Here is a 22,598-nt window from a genome sequence, read left to right on the forward strand (position 1 = left end):
ATGCGTAATTTTTGACGCATGCGCCGGTGGAGACCACGTGATCGGAACACTCCGCATCACGTGGTCCCGCCAGCCAATCGCCGCACAGAGCAGCCGCTCCAGGAAGTAAACACTGCACGTCACACAGTGCAGTGAATATTAATTAGCCATGTGGCTAGGGGCACTAGCGGACTCTCCCCTCCTCCTCCAACATAACTGAGCATGTGCAAGCAGTCTAACGCGGCTAAAACCGCATATAGCACACAGCATGCTGCACTTTCATAGAACGTGCAGCGTTACACTGTAACGCAACCTGAGCACTGTGAACAGCCCATTGATTTTTCATTACTGTGAGTTGGGCTGCGTTACAGGCTGCTCTAACGTGCACCTGTAACGTCCCAATGTGAAAGCAGCCTTAAGCAAACCCGAAGCGACAATAAACTTATGAGATAGTAAATTGTATGTGTAGTGCTGCTAAGAAATACAATATTTGTAGCAAAGAAAAGAGTGTCATATTGCTTTCTAGTACAGGAAGAGTTAAACAACTTCAAGCAAATCTGTAACATAACAAACAACCCCTCTGGGGAATGCCTACCTCGGGAGGGGGAAGCCTCTGGGTCCTAATGAGGCTTCCCCCATCCTCCTCTGTCCCAGCAATCCAGCGATGGGACCCCCCGGAGAGCGTTACAGGCGCACGTTAGAGCAGCCGGTAACGCAGCCCAACTCACAATAATGAAAAATCAATGGGCTGTTCACAGTGCCCACGTTGCGTTACATTGTAACGCTAGACATCAAGAGAAAGTAATGCATGCAGTACGTTATACGACTGCTTGCACATGCTCAGTAAGGTTGGGGAGGAGGGGAGAGCACCCAGGCACATGGCTAATTATTATTCACTGCACTTTGTGACGTGCAGTGTTTACTTCCCGGAGCGGCCACTTTGTGCTGCGATTGGCTGGCGGGACCAAGTGATGCCGCATGCGTCACAAAGTACGCATCACGGCATCACGGACACCAGAGTGAGCTGCATAACGCGGCTCGCTCTGACGTCCACATCCAACACCACCAGGCGTTGCATTAGGGGCACATTATGCGGCCATAATGTCCCCTAAAACGCAACATCCTGGTGGGAAAGTAGCCTTAAAGAGAACCCGAGGTGTGTTTAAAGAATGTTATCTGCATACAGAGGCTGGATCTGCCTATACAGCCCAGCCTCTGTTGCTATCCCAAACCCCACTAAGGTCCCCCTGCACTCTGCAATCCCTCATAAATCACAGCCGTGCTGTGAGGCTGTGTTTACATCTGTAGTGTCAGTCTCAGCTGCTCCCCCGCCTCCTGCATAGCTCCGGTCCCTGCCCCGTCCCTTCCCTCCAATCAGCAGGGAGGGAAGGGATGCAGGCGGGGACCGGAGTTCTGCAGGAGGCGGGGAGAGCAGCAGACTGACACTATAGAGTTAAACACAGCCAGCTCTGACAAGCTGTTTGTTAGCAGTGTGGCTGTGATTTATGAGGGATTGCAGAGTGCAGGGGGACCTTAGGGGGGTTTGGGATAGCAACAGAGGCTGGGCTGTATAGGCAGATCCAGCCTCTGTATGCAGATAATATTCTTCAAACCGACATCGGGTTCTCTTTAAATCACCCAATAATCACTAGGTAGTAGGTGTTATGAGACTTTAATAAATACCCACGCTGATTACTATTCCCCATCCGAGTTGTAGCAACTCAGGAGGGCGCTTAATTCGGCCACCAGCTTTTGCTGGCTACAGAATTACTCTTTTTTTCACTAATTTATGAGGTGCCCGGCTAAAACTCTGGGTTGGCGCTGGCACCAAGATCAGCTGCCTCGAGTTGAAACACTTGGCGTGGGTGGTTGAGAAGTTCTGGATGCACCATTCAACAATTATATATTTGAGTTTGATTTTGGTATGTCACTTAGAAGGTTTGGAGGAGTGCAGTTCTAATTCCAAAAAATGTTTTTCCCCAGAAAGTAAAAAAAAAGGCTTTCTGTTTTTTCCCAATTCCCAAAGATTATAGATAAAATACTTTATAGTAATTTCTACCCAGTCTTATACTTTACAGCTGCACGTATCTCATCTTTACCAACATGCATTGTTTAAACCATTGTTATTTTCATAAAAATATGCCAGAAGTACTGCCTCTGCCTGTGAAGCATGAGGTCATAAGTTCTGCTCTTGGGTCAGAAAAATAAAATGGTTACCTCCTCTCTGCTGTAAAAGATAAGCTACAGCAAAATAAACGTTAGAGAAAATCATTTCTTCCAAGTAACTTATAGAAATCCTAAAAAAAAACGAAAAAAAAAACCTGGAGCGTTAACTTCCTGCACATTCCTGGGAGCACAGAAAGGGTTAACCTCCAGTAACTACATATGATCACATAACTGCAGCACAGGTCAGGCACAGTTCACAGCCCTGATTCACACTTGCTGATTACTTGCTGCTAATGGCTGATTAGACAGGCTGATCTCCCTAAACAGGCACAGAGCAAATTTCTTAGCAACTACGTGTGTTTTTATTGTATGCTGTGCATAAGTTTGGGTCCACTTTAAAAAATAACATACACAGTATGCGCTAACATTATTTTAGAATGTTAGTTTTATGTGTACATCTAGTATTCTTCATGTAAAATAAATCCAGTTGTTATTTTTGTTTTTTATTTATTTGTGTCTTTTATGTTTTATGTTGTACAGTATATCATGTAACCTGTTATAACTTACAGCAGAGCGATCTGCTGTGGAACCTGTTATTACCAGGTGGTCTTCATTCAAAGGCTGTATGGTGGTTGGCATTTACTTCATCTGAATCCTTCAACATTTTACCTACATTGTAAACATCAGGGTGGTCTTCCTGTTTTATTCGTTTCACAGCACTAGACAGCAATAATCTTCTTTTGTTGTGAATTATGTGAATATAAGCTAACAAAGGTGGGATAAGAAGCCATTGCATTGATTTACATATTGTGTCAGGCATTTACTTCATCTGAAATCCTAAAAGCTACGTTTTCACTGTGCTCGGCATTTGTATGCTCAGTGTTGACTTTAAAAGGCTGACAAATCACATCTGAATTTGTGGGCGCAGCAGTGGAAACCTAGCCAAAAACATCATCTAAATACCAAACACTAGGATGGTCTTATTTACTCTTTTGTTGGTTTTACAGCCAACAGAGGATCAAAATGCAAATGAACCAAGAGAGGCTTAGGAGCTATTACATTAAGACCTATTTCGTCATGGGAATATTCCCGTAGTTGAGATAGATTGTATGTTACAATTTACATTGCATTAGTGGATTGAAATAATTAATACATGCTGCTTGCACTTTGGCGGGAGGATTGCACTGTATTCATCTTTCATAGAAGAAAATGCTGGGTATTCTGTGCTTTTGACAAACTTATAATCATGCTCTTCTCCTGGCATCCGCCAAGCACTTTAGAGTTGAAGCCACTTAGGGTCCTCTCCAGGGTGTCTGGGAGCATAAGAGAGCCTTGTCCTAATGCCTCAGGGTTGCCATAATACCTGTGGTTAGAGCAGTTCATTTCTGTTACAAGGTTGGTTGGGGTTAATGTCGATAAAATAAAGTTAGGTTTAGCAGATAGGGGGAGGTAAGGGTATTGCTCTGTGCTCTTCAGCTAGGGGTATAAATGTTAGGAATTAGTTAACACCATGGATGTTGTCATGAATGGTGTTTTTTATCAGGAATGGGATAATGTTAAAAACAGGGAACACCAAGAGCCCCAATAGTGTAATATGTACTGGTAAATGGTTACTAGATAGAGTAAATATTAATACTCACAAACCAGGGTTACTATTAGGCAACCGCTGTAAAGGCAGGTAGGGAGATTTTCCTGACCCCACTCAGGAATATGAAATCGCTCTCTGTAGATGAGAAAAAAGGGGGTTCAACCCTCCACCCAGGATGGACTCAATATTATGCAGGAGAACAGAGGCGCCAAAAGGATAAAAGGAAGCTAATTGAGCTTAAAAACCAAATTCTTGGTAAATAGAGGAGGTAGTGGTGGACTTACCTCCTCCAAGTAGACACACAACGACTGTAGTAAAGACAGTCAATATATTTTATTTATGAACTCCAAATATGCAACGCGTTTCGTAGTTTTGATCCCGCGTCATCAGGCAATAACAACGGAGCAATAGCATATGTGGTCAGTAGAAGAGCCAGGCACCTCTCCGGGATAATGTTAAAGGAGTTAGGGTAAGGCAGTGTTAAGATTAGCATTAAAGAAGAGGTTGATGTTGATCTCTTGAAAGAGATTTTTGTTATGGGTATCATGGAGGAGTTGTTGGACGATGGAGGACAACCTACAAAAGTCCTGGTGAAAACACTAATGCATAGCTTATTATTATTGAATTATATAGCTAAGAAACTTCCCATGTGGTCTAAACTCCATGCCGACACCTAAGTTACCCAAGTCAAATCTACATACGACACTGTGGTGCCTAAAGCTAGGTAGCGGTGTTAGACTTACAAACCTTTATGTCTCCGAAAAATTTGCCTTACATTTTGTAAGCAGTGTGTTTTTACCTTTGTTTCATTTTTTTCTTTTTAATCTTGGACTCCTTCACCAGAGAGTAACGTAGAGATAGTTTCCGGTCTTCAGAACACAGATGTCTTTGCGGGGGAAACGGCCACCTTCTCCTGTGAGCTGTCCAGCCCTCACGTGCACAACGTTCAGTGGTGGCTGGATGGCTCGCCTCTTCAGAACAGCTCCGTCAATGAGATCTCTGTGCACGGGGACACCGTCCACACCTTAACGCTAAAAAACCTGGGGACCAATGACTCTGGCGTTGTCACCTTCAAAGCTGGCTCTCTCGTTTCTTCTGCTAAACTGTTAATCAAAGGTATTTAAAAAGACTAACACGCCTAACCAAGCTGGTTTCACCCATCTGCTAGTGTTTCCTCGTCTGGAAGAAAGGCAAATGTGCTGGTAAAGAGAAAGCAGCAAGTGATTATAAGATCCTTCTAAGAAAAAACTGTAGTATTAAGTAGGTTTTAATTTTTTAGGTTTAAGTTTTTGCCCACCCTAGAGGAACATAAGAAAGAAAAATATACTCACTTGAAAGCCAAGGGGTTAAACTTTATATTTTTGAATCGGTAAACAATAACTTTTTTCAGTCTGGTTTTGACAGGGAGAGTTTGAGACATTTTTATGACTTTCTGTCTTGTCACTGAGGAGATTTAACCTCACTTCCTGTCACAGGTGACACCACAGGAAGTAATGAAATCTCACCAGTGGAGTCAGAGGCATAAAATGGTTCTAATTTACAGGAGGGGATGAAAAGAAAAAATATAGATCTGCATTTGTGGACCAGTTTGTTTCAATGAGTGAGCATTTAGCAATGTTTGCACACCAACTTAGGACAAGTGCCAGATACTCACTCTTAAAGAGACTCTGTAACAATTTTTTCAGCCTTAGTTCTTCTATCCTATGAGTTCCTATGCCTGTTCTAATGTGCTGGGGCTTATTGCAGCTCTTCCTAATTACACTGTCTCTGTAATAAATCAATGTATCTTTCCTCTGTCCTGTTTGTCGGGCTAAGGCTTTGATTGTGTGGAATGTGCAGGGCTGCTTGTGATTGGTAGAAGCGATACACACCCTCTGCAGGCCCCCTGCATACTCACACACTATGCTTAGCTGAGCCTATTAGAAGCTGGTTAGTTTGTTTGTAAACACTGCCTAAAACTGTTAATTACAAGCCAGGATTGCAGCAGAGAGTGGCAGAAACAGCACAGAGGGGCACAGGAGAAAATAAGGAATAGAATGGTATGCTTTTTAGTGTAAGAATATTAGAGTACAGATTCTCTTTAAGCTATGAACACACTCTAGATTTTTGATGATAGAAATGGTTATTTGTGATCATCTTGAGTGACAACTAGCTGAGTAGAGATATCCAAGTGTCGACGACTTTTACTTCAGTGATCCCTACAGGGGGATAATACCTTCTTCTGCTCCCCTCTCCATAGGTCAGGGAAGAATGCTCCCCCTCCCCTCTCCATATGATGGAACAGGGCTTTAATCTTCTACCTCTCCATAGGACAGGGCAGGTTCCTTGTCCTTCCCTTCCCCCCTCTCCATAGAAGAGGACAGGGTGCTCATTTTCCTGATCCCCTCTCCATAGGACTCTCAAAATGACCTCAAAGAAATTTAAGGCGCGTTCTCTACTTGTGCTTAACTGACAAAGAAATAAGATATTCAGAGGGATCCTCGGGAGCTCCATATAGCAGACATGTATAACATGACCTTTTTTTCTATGGTAAAGGATAGTTCTAGATGAGGTAAAACACTAGTAGTAACCTAATACCACCCTGTAAGAGTATGATAATAACATACAACTCAACAGTTAACACCACTCAGCATGGTTCTGCGTTACGCACTAAACCTTAAAGCACCAGAACTGCAGACAAATATCTAAGATAATCTACAACATGGCCATTTATTTTTGCTATTACATTTGTCGCCTGGTTTAGTTATCCTTTTTAACATTTTTTAACCTGTCTGGCATTGTACAATGACTAGGTAGGCCTGAAGTTAATTCAGAAAGAGGCCAAATGTTAGATCTTGTTTTCTTAAGGTGATAGTTTACTACGAGGCAGATTGTTTTGGCACTGAGCGCGGAAGTTGGGAGCCGGCATAGCAGCAATGCTAGGCTGTGCGCCCCACGTAATGGTAATTCAGCTCTCCGGCAGTTGCCAGACCCCAAATTACACCTCCCTCTGAGTTGCTACAACTCGGAGGGGGAATAGTATTTTAAGGACACCCGAGGTGACATGTGACATGATAAGATAGACATGTGTATGTACAGTGCCTAGCACACTAATAACTATCCTGTGTTCCTTTTTTTCTTTCTCTGCCTGAAAGGGTTGAAAATCAGGTATGTAAGTGGCAGTTTCTTACTGGGTCAGACTACAGTGTAACCCTAACTAATAAGGAATTAGTCATAAAACACTTTCCTAGCAGAAAATGGCTTCTCAGAGCAGGAAAGAGATAAAAAGGGTCAATGGTTCATTGATTTTATCTGTGGAATACTTCAAAGACTGTGTCATTGAGCAGAAATAATGAAACAGTAAAAACTTACATTAAAATATAAAATACAACCATGGGATATCGAAAAAAAGTAATTTCTAGATGGAGGATAGATGCAATTGTTTATCTTATCAGTTTATTTTCACCTTGGGTGTCCTTTAATGCCACCGGGGAGTTTTGCTGCAGCAGGGAGAGCCATCATCGGCACTCTCCCTGCGCCCGACTGCCCGGCGCCGACATAATATGTACTCAGTTTACTAAGTACTCCTAATTTCTTATTGATCAAACAATATTTTTTTCCCATTCCCAATCAATGATTTATTGAATATTTGTACAAAACAGATTAAAATATATTAATTACCCTAAGATAAATATTTTGTTCAATTTTTCTGTATAATCACAAATTGTATTGAATAACCTAAAAATGGAATTCGATTTAGTTGTTTTGAATGTGGCCACCTTTACAGGTGAATTTTGTTTGGTCATTTTAGATTATTGAACTTTAAAGATTGTCATTCATGTAAAGGTGGTCACAGAGGGTTTGATTTTTATAATTTTTAACTTCTGATTTCTTATTGATCAAATAATATATTTTTCCCCATTCTCAATCAATAATGTATTGAATATTTGTACAAAACAGATTAAAATATATTAATTACCCTAAGATAAATATTGTATTCAGTTTTTCAACATAATCGATAAATTGTAATGAATAACCTACACATTTAATGATCTGGTTGTTTTGCATGTGGCCACCTTTACAGGTGAATTTTGGTTGGTCATTTTAGATCTTTGCACTTTACACAATCTTGCTGCTCTTGTAATTGTTTTATTGACTACATTTACTTATTACAGAACTATAATTTAAAGCTTTTAGAAAAAAAATTACCTTCTTAGGAGAGATTACAGTCCATTAGGGTACCCATTCATGATAAAATTATGATTGTGCAATCGTATTACTTATGTGTAATATGAGGGAGTACCTAATTTATCCATTAAAAGTAAATTCACTATATTCAAAAGTATATTCAAGTATATACATTCAATAATTATTAATAATAATCACCCTCAACCAGGTGACTACAAAAACATAATTGGTATGGTTTTGGTGCTTTAAAATCTGATAAAATGTAGATTGAGTCACTCAGCATTTTTGTGTGTGTTTGTATGTATATAATTTTAAAATCTCCACTCTAAGTTTGTTATATTTGCTCTAATCATTTAGGCTTTCCCACCCAAATTTAAAGTAAAGCTTATATATGTTTTCATATTATCTGACCACATTATATTTCCATTGTAATTTAGAAGAAAAAATATTTCTTAAAGAATGCTGACCTTGACTCCATCTAGCATTTTCAGTGAGAGTGTGATTTTGGAATATTTTAATATTTAAACAAATTCTCAGTGTACAGGATACCAAATATTTAGATTATCTTTCCTATAACCAATCTATAACCAAATTATTTTCTTATAAGTGATCTTCAGGGACAGTATAGTAAGAATTGTTGTAAATGTTCAGCAGAAAATATCAGCCACTCCAATCGCAGCTGGATTGCCTGGCCGGGTGAGGGATGAGGATGTATTTTCTAGTTATTTTGACCACTGGGAGGGGATCAGTATTTGCATTCAAATGTCTTCTACTATTTCCTCATACAATATTTACAAAAGAACATGGTTGACTTTTAGTGGTACTTTAACAGTAATATGTTTAATACATTTTTGCTTTTTTATATTTTCTCTTTTTGTATTTTCTATTTAATGATAATGAGCAACCTAAAATATTACAAAGGAATGTTGACATTTTTTGTTGCTCCATTTTCTGGTTTGCCTGATATGTTTTGTACCTAGTGAGCATTCTTTTGCCTCTGGTATTAAGTAACAAAGATAAGTCTGTAGAGAATAAGGGGATTTAATTACCTGCCACTTGGTTGTGAAACCTGGATATTGAGATATTAAGAACTGTTTCCTACTTACAAAATGTGCCAGTTAAACCAGCAGGCGGCGTTCCCAACAAATATAAAGATTTCAGTTGTGATATTTATATTTAAAATTTAGCATTGATTCTGATAAAAAATAAAGCAGAATAAAATAGTTATTACTATATTTTTATTTTGCGATAACTTTAAAAATTTGAGGCCCAAAAATATTCATTTATTTACATTCCTGTTAAAAAGTTTAATTTTTTGTACAATTTTTTGTACAATATATAAAAAAAATCACTCTGCTATCCTTTAATTTTAATCCCAGATGAGATATTTCTATATACAAGTGCAGGTTGTGCTTTTACAACTTGCATGATTCCATCTGCAAGATTACTTTTTGGTGATATCCTCCCACTGTTGGAAAGCATATGGCACTACCAGTCAGAAAATGTTAGATGGCACTAACTGTCTCACCATAGAGATGATTATCAAGGAAGGACTTCCAGCAGTTTTCAAAGACAACATAACCAGCTGAAGAATTATCCTGTACACTAAACTACAGCAACAGTCTGGCACTTGAATGTTTGATGGCTGACACATGGCTGAAACTGCTAACCCACGGCTTAATCCATCGTCCATCATGCTTTTGCTTTCAGCGCTTTGAGAGAAATAAGCTATGTCATGTTCATCAAGAGCCACTAATGCATGTCCATCTGACGTGTTGGTTGACAGATCCAACTCTTGAGGTGGTCAGCCCAATGAGTGACCTCACTATTGATGAAGATGACACCGCAGAGTTCATCTGCCAATACTCTAGGCCAGTACTGGCTACCTGGAAGAAAAACGATGTAGCCATAAGCGCTGATGGGAAAAGAGTCCTTATCGAGCAAGACTGGAATGTAGCCAAGCTGACCATTAAGTCTGTGGTTCCCGAAGACCGCGGGGTGTATGTATGTGAAGCTGGAGGCACTAGAGTTGTCGCTATGCTCGAAATTGAAGGTGAGGTCTTCCCCATCTTATGGAAGACTCTTACAATTACCACTAACAAGGGCACAATTAATACTGAATTATTTATCTGGATTGGTTTTACTGTCACAGGAAACTTTGGGTTTGATTGCTGTTCAAGTCTAAATCTTCTGGATAAGAAGGAATTACATAAATCATTGGTGAATTATTTGATAGACTTGGTGAATCGTGGTTGTAATTTATCATAACTTAACATTTTAATCAGAACGTTTTAGCTCATATAAATTGTACCTCTCCTAAACAAAAATTTATTTTTAAAGATTATTTATTTATCAAGAAGCTTTTTAATTTTTTTTTTAACAATTTTTTTTTCTTACAAAAACATAGAAAGAGAGACATATTTACAAAAAAACAAGTCTAGGAAAGCCTATGTTACAAACATGCCCCTGGCTACCATATAATCTCAACCCTAATAAACTGTAATTGACTGCACTGGTACAAGAGATACAAATAAAACTGGAGAAACAAAAAAAGAGGAGAGAAAATCAGGGCAGCTAACCCAATTAATACATTCCAACCCCAACCTTTATTCTATATAATCGTATAGTTTACATTTTAAGTTTACCCCTCTTCCTTGGATCAAGCCTCACCCTCTTAATCCTTTTATATAGGGCAAAACTACCCCACCCATCTTCCTAACCCCCCCCCCCTTCCTCCAACTCCCCCCTCCTCCAATCATATGTAAAGTCTGAGATGATCCTATTTGGGGTGGGTCATTTCCATTATTGGCAAAGGTCAATGATATTTTCTTACTTCATCATTTCTGAGACCCTAATCATATTAAATGTACTGAGACTGTGGAGAAAAATATGGACCTAGATAAAAAGGGAAAAGGAAAGGTAAGTTAAAAGGAAAACAAAAAAAAATAAACACAAAAAAAGAGGAAAAAACAAAAATGTTTATAACCTGTATAGCAGACGAAAGTGGAGAATAAAAGGACAAAAAAAAATACACAAAACCACAGAAAAGAGAAAAAAAACCACCCCAGAATCTCTCCTCATATGTTTCCCCCCTCTCCCCCCCCCCCCCCCCCAAACCGTGACAGCCAACAATCATCTAGGCAGTCTGATCACAATCCTTAAAGAGGAACCATCTCAAAAATCTTAAAATTTATCTATGTGATCACTTTCTGCTTAAAGAGGAACTGTTGCGAAAATCTTAAAATTTAAAATACATACAACTAAGAAGTACATTTCTCCCAGAGTAAAATGAGCCATAAATTATCTTTCTCCTGTATTGCTGTCACTTACAGTAGGTAGTAGAAATCTGACATTACCGACAGATTTTGGGCTAGTCCATCTCTCTTTAGGGGATTCTCAGCATGGCCTTTATTCTTTATAAAGACATCCCCTGTAAATGATTAATACAAAGATGCTGGCCAGCCTCCCTGCTCACTGCACACTATTTTGGCAGTTGGACGGAGCAACTGCCATTCACTAAGTGCTTTTAAAATTAAAGAAAACCCAGAGAACCCCCCATGAGAAGATGGGCTAATCCAAAATGCGTCGGTAATGTCAGATTTCTACTACTTACTGTAAGTGACAGCAACATAGGAGAAAAGTAATTTATGGCTCATTTTACTCTGGAAGAAACTTACTTCTTATTTGTATGCGTTTTAAATTTTAAGATTTTCACGACCGTTCCTTTTGAAAGATCAGGAAGGGGGAGAGGGAGACGAGGTAGAGCAGACAACAAAGGGAAAAGAGAGGGGAAAAAATTTAGTTAATAAAATATAATTAGATGACTAAAAAACAGCAACTACCCACTGGAAAGAGGGGGAGGGGAGGGGGGTTCACACAACGAAAAAAAATAACTGTCAGTCAAATCAGTATCTCTAAGGCCCCTATCCAATGTCCTAGCCCAAAAAAAATGTCTCTTCTCCAAGGATATTCTTGTATCTGTCTGTCTCAATGATTTGGGGTCACATGGCGACCTTACACGTTGGGAGTGAACGAGACTTCAAGCGATCGCGGTACTCTGTGCGGGAGTCGTTGGGGATCTTAGTGATCCGATCTTCCGTGATGGTCGTTATTGCGATGCGACGCTAAGCAACACTAAGTGACATTCACGTGGTCGTGTGCCTGTACCCACGTTGTGATCCCTTTCTCTGATATAGGGGACTATACTTCAGATCAGGTGTTTTTCTCGCTACACTTGTTATCGGTGTGAAGATCACAATGGTCACACTTCCCAATTCCCGTAGTTTTATCAGCACCTACTAATACTAGGATACGAGGCAGGATACAAGATTATGAGTATTATTGATCTATAAAGCACCAACATATCCTGTGGTGCTGTACAAAGTAAGAAACAAACATGGGGTAATAAATGTGTACCGAATTCAAAGACACAAAAGGATGAGAGAGCCCTGCCCTTGCAAGCTTACAATCTAAAGGAATGGGGGGGGGGGGGGGGGTATGCACAAATAATACATGTAAAGCATTAACGTTTCCCATTGCAAATCATACACTAATGGTTTTTTTTCTATATAACAAGGCAGCACTTAACAACAACATTTCACATAGGAGTAATGTGTTCCTGACATAATTAGAGATGGCCCAAACTGTTCGCGCGAATCTCAGCAGTTCACGTTCGCCGCGAAGCGCACATTTTTTTCAAAAAAGTTTGCGTTCACATTTTTCCCATAGACTTTAATGGCGCCGACTTGAACTGTTAATAGCTAAGCTCCATTACATACTATAAACACCAAATTTGCAGGGTATGTAAATAGGGAAAATGGATATAAGAGGAAAAAACATTTTTCAAAAAGACCTTATAGTTTTTGAGAAAATCGATTTTAAAATTCTCCTTCTGACCGTGGGAAAATTAAACGCCCGCCGACTTTAGCGAATAATAGCAAAGTCCCCTTACATAGTAGAAACACCAAATTTACAGGGTATGTAGAGGGGGACAACGACTACAAGACAAAAATAGAGGGGAAGGCTTGGCCGACCCTTTCCCCCTGGACCGCCCCAATACCATGGACCATGCAGGCTGGTATAGCTCAGGGTGTGAAGCCCCACACAGCCGTAGCTCCGCATTCTTGCTATCCCAGTCTGCATGGGGGACATGGGGTTACAGAGAGCTCGGGAGGGAGGGGATCCCACATCATTTTGGGGGGCAAATTTCCCACTATCTGAACATTAAAAAAATGTAATTAAAAAAAAATAAACATTTTTTTTTTTTTTTTAAATATTGTTTCCCAGTATATTTTTAACATATCCTGCAAATTAGGTGTTGCTAGGATGTAAGTGGCCTTTGCTATTAACCGATAAAGTCGGCGGGAATTGTTTCCCTAAGAACTGTCATTTACACATTTAAATGTATTCCATTTTTCTTTGAAATTTTAAAATCGATTTTCTCAAAAAGTATAAGGTCTTTTTGAAAAAAAAATGTCCCTATTGTTCCCACTGTTCTTCTTAACATTCCCAATGCAAATGTGGTGTTTCTGGCATTTAAGGGGGTTTTGCTATTAACCGTTAAATTAGGCGGCGGTTGGAACATTTCCCACACTCATTACGAGATCTTTAAAAATGATTTTCTCAAAAAGTATAAGGTCTTTTTGAAAAAAATGTTTTCCTCTTGTAGTCACTGGCTCCCTCCAGGTATTAGACCCGTTGAAACATATTTTCCATCACTTTTGTGGCCAGAAACAGTGTTTTTAGTTTTGAAAGTTCGCCTGCCAATTGAAGTCTATTGCGGTTCGCCTGGTTCGCACGAACCGAACTTTTGTAGAAGTTCGCGAACCCAAAATCTGAGGTTCAAGCCATCTCTAATAATAATACAGAGTAGCCGGCAGCAAGCTCATGGTGAACCAGAACTCCTAGGAGTGTGTAAGGGGCTACAATGGACCAAAAAGACCTCTTACTAAAATGCTATGCAAAACAGAACTTTGCCTCATTAAAGTGAACCTTAAGCCAGAAAAAAAAATGAGTTTTACTCACCTGGGGCTTCTACCAGCCCCCTGCAGCAGTCCTGTGCCCTCGCAGTCACTCACTAATCCTCTGGTCCCCCGCTGCCAGCTAGTTTCGTTTTTGCTGACAGGCCCATCAGGACTGGCCACGCGTAGCTTTTTCCGCATTCCCGACTGTAATTAGCGCTATTGCGGGCCGCAACGCGTACAAAAATACGCGTTGCCGCATATCTATGCATGCGTAATGCGGCGACGCGTATTTTTGTACGCGTTCTGGCCCGCAATAACGCTAATTACAGTCGGGAATGGGAAAAAGCTACGCGTGGCCAGTCCTGACGGACCTGTCGGCAAAAACGAAACTAGCTGGCAGCGGCGGACCAGAGGATTAGTGAGTGGCTGCGAGGGTACAGGACTGCTGCAGGGGGCTGGTAGTAGCCCCAGGTGAGTAAAACTCATTTTTTTTCTGGCTTAAGTGTCTCTTTAAGACAGAAAGTATTTGCAATAATTCAGGTTGATGTGAGCTCCGAGATGTCTCATAGTGCATCACTGCTGAATATATGCAAATTATCCATTGTTGCCCTTAACCCCCCTGGCGGTATGAAAAATTCCGCCAGGGGGCAGCGCAGCAGTTTTTTTTATTTATTTATTTTTTTAAATCATGTAGCGAGCCCAGGGCTCGCTACATGATAGCCGCTGCTCAGCGACATCCCCCCGCCCGCTTCGATCGCCTTCGGCGATCTCCGATCAGGAAATCCCGTTTAAAGAACGGGATTTCCTGGAGGGCTTCCCCCGTCGCCATGGCGACGGGGCGGGATGACGTCAGCGACGTCGGGACGTCATTGGGAGTCCCGATCCACCCCTCGGCGCTGCCTGGCACTGATTGGCCAGGCAGCGCACAGGGTCTGGGGGGGGGGGTGCCGCACGCCGCAACAGATAGCGGCGATCGGGCGCGGGCCGGCGGCGATCAGTGTGCTGGCACAGCTAGCAAAGTGCTAGCTGCGTCCAGCAAAAAAAAAATTATGTAAATCGGCCCAGCAGGGACTGAGCGGCACCCTCCGGCGGCTTACCCCGTGTCCAGCACGGGGTTACCGCTAAGGAGGTTAAAAGCTAAACACACCTCCAGAACCACTGGAATGCATTGATGTGTCAGCTTGTTAATATTACAGAGCCACACTAATCCAACATGCATGCGGACTGTTTCGGATTAGTTGATCCTCATCAGTGCATGGCATGGATAAATGTGGCTCTATGGAGTAGGACTCGACATATCTGACATAATCTGACATAATAATACTGGTAATCTTCACACTTTGCTGATGAGCTAAATCTGAGAAGATGGCATACTTCATTCTGATAAGCACATATATTGCCCACTTATTTACATATTGCTTTTTTTGCCAGGATTTCATAATATATTTTAATGACAATTCAGTGTATATTGGCTAGCTTGAGGTACATTCCCTTCTGGTTGGAACAATGAATATACATAACAGCTAAAAAGTCTTTATATACTGTATTTATATTTTATCCCCTGGGTGGTCCAGTGCCTCTGGGAATTGGTGACACCTGTATATTGTTTGCGCTATGAAACATTTTACATACTTTAGTTCAAGGTCTTATCGATTTCTTCTTAAAGCGGACCCAAACCAAACATTTTTTTTAATTCAAAATATTTAGTTGCGCCACTCTGACACTTACAAAGATAAATAAACACTCCTTCAAGCCTATGAGCATTTCAGTGCATGCTTTTCACCCTTCTCTTTTCATAACTAGGGTTATACAGGTGGCAGCCATTACTTCTGAGCTTAGTAGGAGGTTTTAGATCATGGGTGTGTTTGTCATCAGCTACCCTCCCTCACAGGGGTGTCGTCTATGTGAAATCTCACACAAGCTGAGATCACCTCCCCTGTGACATCATCAGTAGCAGCCTGTGTTTTGTTTTTTATCTCCTCCACCAGTCTGCCAGATTCTGTCCCGGCAATATGAAAGGAAGGGGCGATTCCTCCAATCAATGTAAAATATTTTATATTTGTCATCATGCAGCTGAAAAAAGGCTGCTATGTATTATTATAATTTAGAAAATAGATTTTATTTCTGAAATCTTGTATTTTTTATTTGGATCCACTTTAATTGGGATGTATGTGGGGTCTTTCTTTACCTTGATGTACAGTAATGTGTTTTATGGTAAATGTTTGTTTACATGTGTTTATTGTCTACCATACATTGAACTTGATTCACTACAGCAATATAGTACTGCTATACAAACATGCAGAAAAAGTCCAGTCTGTGCTATTTACAAAAAAGTATCTGATGATGACAGCAATATCACGCATTGCACATTTGCTAATCATTCACCAACCCAAACTTTGACCTGATGTGACCAAAGCAATCAATGGCTGCAGTGGTCAATTGAAAATATCAGGTGATGATGCTTTGAAAACATGTTTTTTTATTGCAGATTTTTTTTTTTACATTCACCATTTTATTGATCTAACGTGTAGGGTTCCTATTCAATTTTTCTCCTAAGTTTTCTCCTAGGTGATATTTTCACATATTATCAATAAAATGCCCTTTAAAGAGAACCAGAGATGAAGCACCCTCATGTATTTTACTACATTTATCAGTGGGAACATGACAGTAAACACCTACCCTGCTTTTAGTTTCATTCTTATCTGCTTAATTAGTCTGTTATCAGCTGTGATGAGAATCCCCACTGAGCCTTCAGTCTAGGTTTGACCTGGAAACATTATAGCTGAGTCACTCTTCTGTGGAGTCTTTTCAAGCCAAAGCCTGCCCCCTCCTGGCTCAGCTTTCCTGCTTTGCACACTGAGAGCTCTGATGACATAGGAGGGGCTGCTTCTGCTGAGAGAGAAGCTCTAAAACAGACCAGTGTGGCTGCAATATGACCTGTGTGCACTCTGCATAGATAATGATGATGACTGCAGTTTCATTCCTATGAGAGACACTTTCTACAGGCAGCTGCACATCATACCAAAATGAAAGCACACAGATGAAAGGCTGCAGCAGCCTTTCTCATATAGCCTAGACAGCACATCCAGAACAACTCATAACCCGGAAGCAGAAGGGATATGAGTTGGCGGCCATATTGGATTTTTCCTGGAGCAATAATGGATAAAAAACACTAAAAAAGGCACACCAGAGTGGCGAAATTATCAGGTAGAGCATTTATTCTTTATAAGCTATCGACTGATATGTTTATTTTGTGTGAAACGTTCATCTCTGGTTCCCTTTAAGTCACAAGCAAATATGAAAATACTCAAAATAATTTTGACAGTATTTTTTTCACCTACTTTTTGGTACTTTTTCAATTGCACAGTGCTGAAAAGTTATTTTAAAGTGAAGATAAAAAATTATCTCCTTTCATTTAGGTGTCATAAGTAGGGATAAAGTTATTGATGATTAAATGCGGACATAGCTAAACTGTCAAAACTGCTTTGGACCATGAGAGGTCTGGATGCGAAGTGGTGGGCAGTGTCCACCTTTAGGCTCTAAGGTGGCTCTGCTATATATTTCTATTGGCCTGGAATAACGCGTTGTCTCAGAGTTGACGTTAGCACCTGGCATTTGCAGTTTAGCCGGACGGGTTTATAGTCAACTTTCTTTGTGTTTTCTGATAGCCAAGAATAAGATACTTCAAGGTCTGGAGAACATAGATGCACTGGAGGGAGGAGAAGCATTGTTTGAGTGTTACTTGGCTAAACCGGAGTGCTACAACTACAACTGGTTGGTTGATGATGAACCAGTAAAGACGACAGAGAACACTGAGATGGTGTTCTTTGAAAATGGGCGTAGGCATCTTCTGCTGCTGAAGAACCTCACCCCTGAGGACAGCTGCCGGGTCACTTTTATGGCAGGAGATGCAGTTTCCTCTGCTTTCCTTAATGTACGAGGTAAGGCCTGGGTGCACTGCATGCCGCTTATGCCTGCTGTGCCATCACTGGCCACGCCCCTTGTATGCATCCACCACTATGCATGGTTTACTCTGCTAGTCACTTCTACCGACACTGACATTTTCGTAATTTAAGCATGATAAAAGAGCGAGAAGCGTTGCTGCTTAGCCTCAAAGTTTGGGTGTTTTACATCACTTTGGAGTATGTGCTTGATTATGTGCTTGTACAATCGGCTTGCTCAGTTATTATAAACAGGTATCGCATGTGTTATGGTGCCCATACATGGTACATGTTTTTCTTTTTTTTTCGTTTAGATAATTTTGTTCGATTATCCCGTTAGATTGAAAAAATCGCATAGTTGTTTTCGAGGTACCATACACCAACGTTCGATTAGGCTGAAAATTCAGGGAAAATGATTGATATGCCGAAAAAATCAATTTGAGAAAAAAGATCGAGATAAAAAATAAAGTATTCGAACCAATGGTTTATTCGATCGGAAGTGACGTTTTTTTCAACCGGAATCTCTTTTTTTCAGCTCGAGCTGTATTTTACCTCAGATAGTTAACCCTCCTGGCGGTTTGTCAAAATCCGCCAGGGGGCAGCAAATCAGTTTTTTTTTAATTTTTTTTTTTTTTTTCATGTAGCGAGACGAGGTCTCGCTACATGATAGCCGCTGCTCAGCGGCATCCCCCCAGCCCCTCCGATCGCCGCCGGCGATCGGAGATCAAGAGATCCCGTTCAAAGAACGGGATCTCTTGGAGGGCTTCCCCCGTCGCCATGGCGATGGGCGGGATGACGTCACCGACGTCATCGACGTCGTGACGTCAAAGGGGACTCCGATCCACCCCACGGCGCTGCCTGGCACTGATTGGCCAGGCAGCGCACGGGGTCTGAGGGGGGGGGCGGCTGCGGCGCGACGGATAGCGGCGGATCGGCGGGTAGCGGCGGCGATCGGACACTGCACGCAGCTAGCAAAGTGCTAGCTGCGTGCAGCAAAAAAAAAATTATGCAAATCGGCCCAGCGGGGCCTGAGCGGTGCCTCCCGGCGGCTTACCCCGAGCTCAGCTCGGGCTTACCGCCAGGAGGGTTAACACAGATAGTTGTAACTCAAAGTGTCTCTTGAGCTGTATTTTTTCCTCTGAGTGGTTCAATTTATTTATTGTGAAGGTAATATTACCTCAGAGCAACTATATAGGTGTGTTTTACCTCGCAGTGTTGGGTTTGTTTGTTTTTTTCGTGCTGAGGGAATTTTTACCACAGAGCGATTACAAATGTCTCTATTAACTAACAGGAAGAAGGCCAAAACTGCATTTGCATTGTACCTGTGGACTCTGTTTGATGAGGACAAACTTACTTTACTTTAGTAAAAAAATATAATTATATTAAAATGATAGTAATCAAACACATACTTCAATAATTAATCTTGTTATGAAGACAATGCAAATAAAGATTACAGTCTTTGAAACAATCCTTACAATTAGGATCTAAAAGATCTTTTCATATAATTTAACATACATGATACAATTACGACACACAATCATCAGAATTTTTCCAGCATGTCCGATCAGATTTTTCTCGAAAAAACGGGATAATCGTTCAAATTTTTTGTTCGATTTTAGATCGAATAAATGGGAAAATCAAAGTTTTTATTGTACCGTGTGTGGGCACCAAAAGACGAGGCATATATTTTTTCTGGTGTAGATAGATGGGAAAATTGTTAGAAATTCTACAAAGTATTTGTTTTCTGCTTCATTGGGGGGTTGGGGGGGGGGGGGGGGGTGCCTTGACTCCTCTTGAAAGGAAGCTTAAGGGAAACTGTACTAAAAATAATGAATTAAGTACAATTTTTTTTTTTTTACAATATTACTCCATAAATGATTTAGTCAGTGTTTGCCCATTGTAAAATCTTTCCTCTCCCTGATTTACGTTCTGACATTTATCACATGGTGGCAACTAGGGATGGTCGGAAATGCGAATTTCCTATTCTGCGGAAACTCTGATTCCTGTTTCTCTGATTTTCTGGTTTCCGATTTTCAGTTTTTCTGATTTCCAATTTTCGTGGAGTATTTTGTTAGCCATTATTTGCATCAGAGAATGCAAAGAATGAGATAAAAACATTGGAAAAATTGAAATCTTGTGATTGGTCTAAAATTAAAATTGCATTCTATGATTGGTCCAATGTTTCCGAGTTCTGTGATTGGGCTAAAATTACCGTGCGGTAAATCAGATTTCTGTGGAGTTCCATTTTACGATTTCCATTTTACAATTGCTGAATTCTGATCAGAAATGCGGATTTCTGATCGGAAATGCGGAAATATCAATTCCGAATGGGCATCCCTATTAGCAACACCTTGCCACTATCTTGTGCTATCTGGTGCATCTCTGACGCATGTTTGTTGTGAAGCCAGTACAAATAATATCTGGTCTACCAGAATGCTCTGGAACGAGAAATCCACATAGCTAAACAGCCTAGGCTGGGACATCACTGGGAGGGCGGGACTACATACCAATATGCAGCAATATATACATATAGGCAGTATTTCTAATGCTGAAACCAGGATAATTAACGTAAAAGTGGGAATGCTAAATAATTTTCTACATTCTACTATACGTCACTACACGACTTCTTTAACCTATTTTGGTTTCTGGACGTAGAAACTACGTCCAGAAACCATGTGCGCTACCGCGCGCCCCCCGGCCGATCGCGCGCGTGCACGCGCACTCCCGGCCGCGGATTCGGTAGTCAGGGAATCAATGTATCGGGCTATGGAGCCTGATCACTGATTCCTCTCCCCCGCTGAAAAAGCGACAGCTTCTCTCGGAAGCTGGGCTTTTTCTGGCCGTCTCCTTCCCGATGCGCCACTCTAAGCGTGTGTTACGCTTAGAGTGACGTCATGCAAACAAACTCATGGCCGCCATCTTGTGGCCAAAAAGTAATACTACACCTAAAAATAAAAATAAATTAAAATCAACACACATTTACATTATAAATCTATTGTTTACCCCCCACCCTCCCAAAACTACCCAAATAAAATGTTTACTATAAAAAAAAAAAACCATTACAATAAAAAAAAACAAACATGTAAATATTTACCTAAGGGTCTAAACTTTTTAAATATCAATGTAAAGATGAAATATTTCTATATTTTTTTTTATTTTAAACTTGTTAATAGTGATAGATGCAAAATGGAAAAAAATGCACCTTTATTTCCAAATAAAATATTGTCGCCATACATTGTGATAGGGACATAATTTTAACGGTGTAATAACCGGGACATATGGGCATATACAATACGTGAGTTTTAATTATGGAGGCATGTATTATTTTAAAACTATAATGGCTGAAAACTGAGAAATAATGAATTTTTCCATTTTTTTCTTATTCTTCCTGTTAAAATGCGTTTACAGTAAAGTGGCTCTTAGCAAAATGTACCCCCCAAAGAAAGCCTAATTGGTGGCGGAAAAAACAAGATATAGATCAGTTCATTGTGATAAGTAGTGATAAAGTTATAGGCTAATGAATGGGAGGTGAACATTTCTCTCGTGAAAACCACGGACCTGAATGGGTTAAAGAAAGTATTCCCAAAGGAAGAGATCTCACTTTTGAAAGTTATTAGTGTTGGTGCCGATCTCGGGGGTTTTGTGATTAGCGCCAATCGCAAACGCGTCACCTGCAGCATTTTTGGAGCGATTCTGGGGTGATTGCGGTACAGTGCTTATAAAGCACTGTCTGCAATCGCTCTAAAATCGCGGAAGTGTCCAGTGAGTTTTACTGTGATAATCGCTGTAAAATCACTAGAGCAAAACGCTAGCGCTAAGCGTGTGTTTTTGCGCTTTTAGATGTGAACGGGGGCTAAAGCTTGGATTGGCTGGTCATGATCATGTGCTTGAACAGAAAGTGATCACAGCACATTAGAGCCTTACAAATGTGTCAGCTGATCAGGCCTATCGTCTCCTTCATGAATTGTGCTATGTATGATTGACAGCCAATGATGGTCAATGGTGCTATTGTACACACACAAGAAAAAAAGACTGCCTCGAAATGGTGGAGGGCACAAGGACCCCAAAGTAATTGAATAAATTAAATAATGAGTTCAAGATAATCTCCAAAATTTCAACAATTTATTAGGGACATATCACTTTAAAAATGAATTAAAAACAAATACAATTAAAATCCCCCAACATTGTAGATAAACAATCACCTCAGGACCACAAAATAACAGAATGACAATATGTAAGCTAACCGGACTACCTCAAATATAAAGTGCCAGTGCTATTGGTGCAAAAAATCCGTGCTGGACACGTGCTAAAAAATACAAAAATGTATAAAAATAAAAAAACTAAAGTGCAAAAATCGCAAAAATATGTGCACAATGGTGCAAAATTGTGTACAATAACAAAGTTCATATATAGAAAAAAGTTCCTGAATTCAGCAGAAGACAAATAATGTGCAAAGAAGCCAGTACGTAATACATATGAAGTGCAATGGAGAGTGTAAAAGGAGGGAATACGTTACCAGTGGTGGTCGGGAGGAGAGGAGGACAGCCCTACGCGCTCACAGCCCTGCTGCTTCCCTGGAGGTCAATGGTGCTATTAACTTCAATTAATACATATGTTATGCTAATTTTACGTACATTTAAAGAGAACTTGAGGTGTTAGGTGGTCAAAGGCAAATACCTAAGGAAAGGGAAGCCACTGGATCCTTCAGAGGCTTCCCCCACTGTCCCCCAGTCCTCCGCCGCACGCCTAGGCCCACCTTAACATCAATGCCGTGCTCCTCCTCTTACACGAGTG

At 40.6% G+C, this 22,598-nt stretch overlaps 1 protein-coding gene across 16 annotated transcripts in view; it reads left to right on the forward strand.

Annotated features, from left to right (window-relative positions):
* The window catches only part of OBSCN (obscurin, cytoskeletal calmodulin and titin-interacting RhoGEF), a 511,999-nt gene that overhangs the window by 249,336 nt on the left and 240,065 nt on the right, over window positions 1–22,598 (forward strand). For 14 of the 16 annotated variants that reach the window (XM_068235137.1, XM_068235143.1, XM_068235140.1 and 11 more), the window contains 3 exons: window positions 4,577–4,849; window positions 9,687–9,953; window positions 17,532–17,804. The exons of 1 other annotated variant lie outside the window; for it this stretch is intronic. In XM_068235137.1, the coding sequence (XP_068091238.1) occupies window positions 4,577–4,849; window positions 9,687–9,953; window positions 17,532–17,804 (813 nt within the window). The remainder of the gene's footprint in view (window positions 1–4,576; window positions 4,850–9,686; window positions 9,954–17,531; window positions 17,805–22,598) is intronic. One more of the 16 variants, XM_068235144.1, reaches the window with a different exon arrangement.

Source organism: Hyperolius riggenbachi, chromosome 5 (genome assembly GCF_040937935.1).
Source record: "Hyperolius riggenbachi isolate aHypRig1 chromosome 5, aHypRig1.pri, whole genome shotgun sequence".
In the NCBI taxonomy this organism is placed as follows: domain Eukaryota; kingdom Metazoa; phylum Chordata; class Amphibia; order Anura; family Hyperoliidae; genus Hyperolius; species Hyperolius riggenbachi.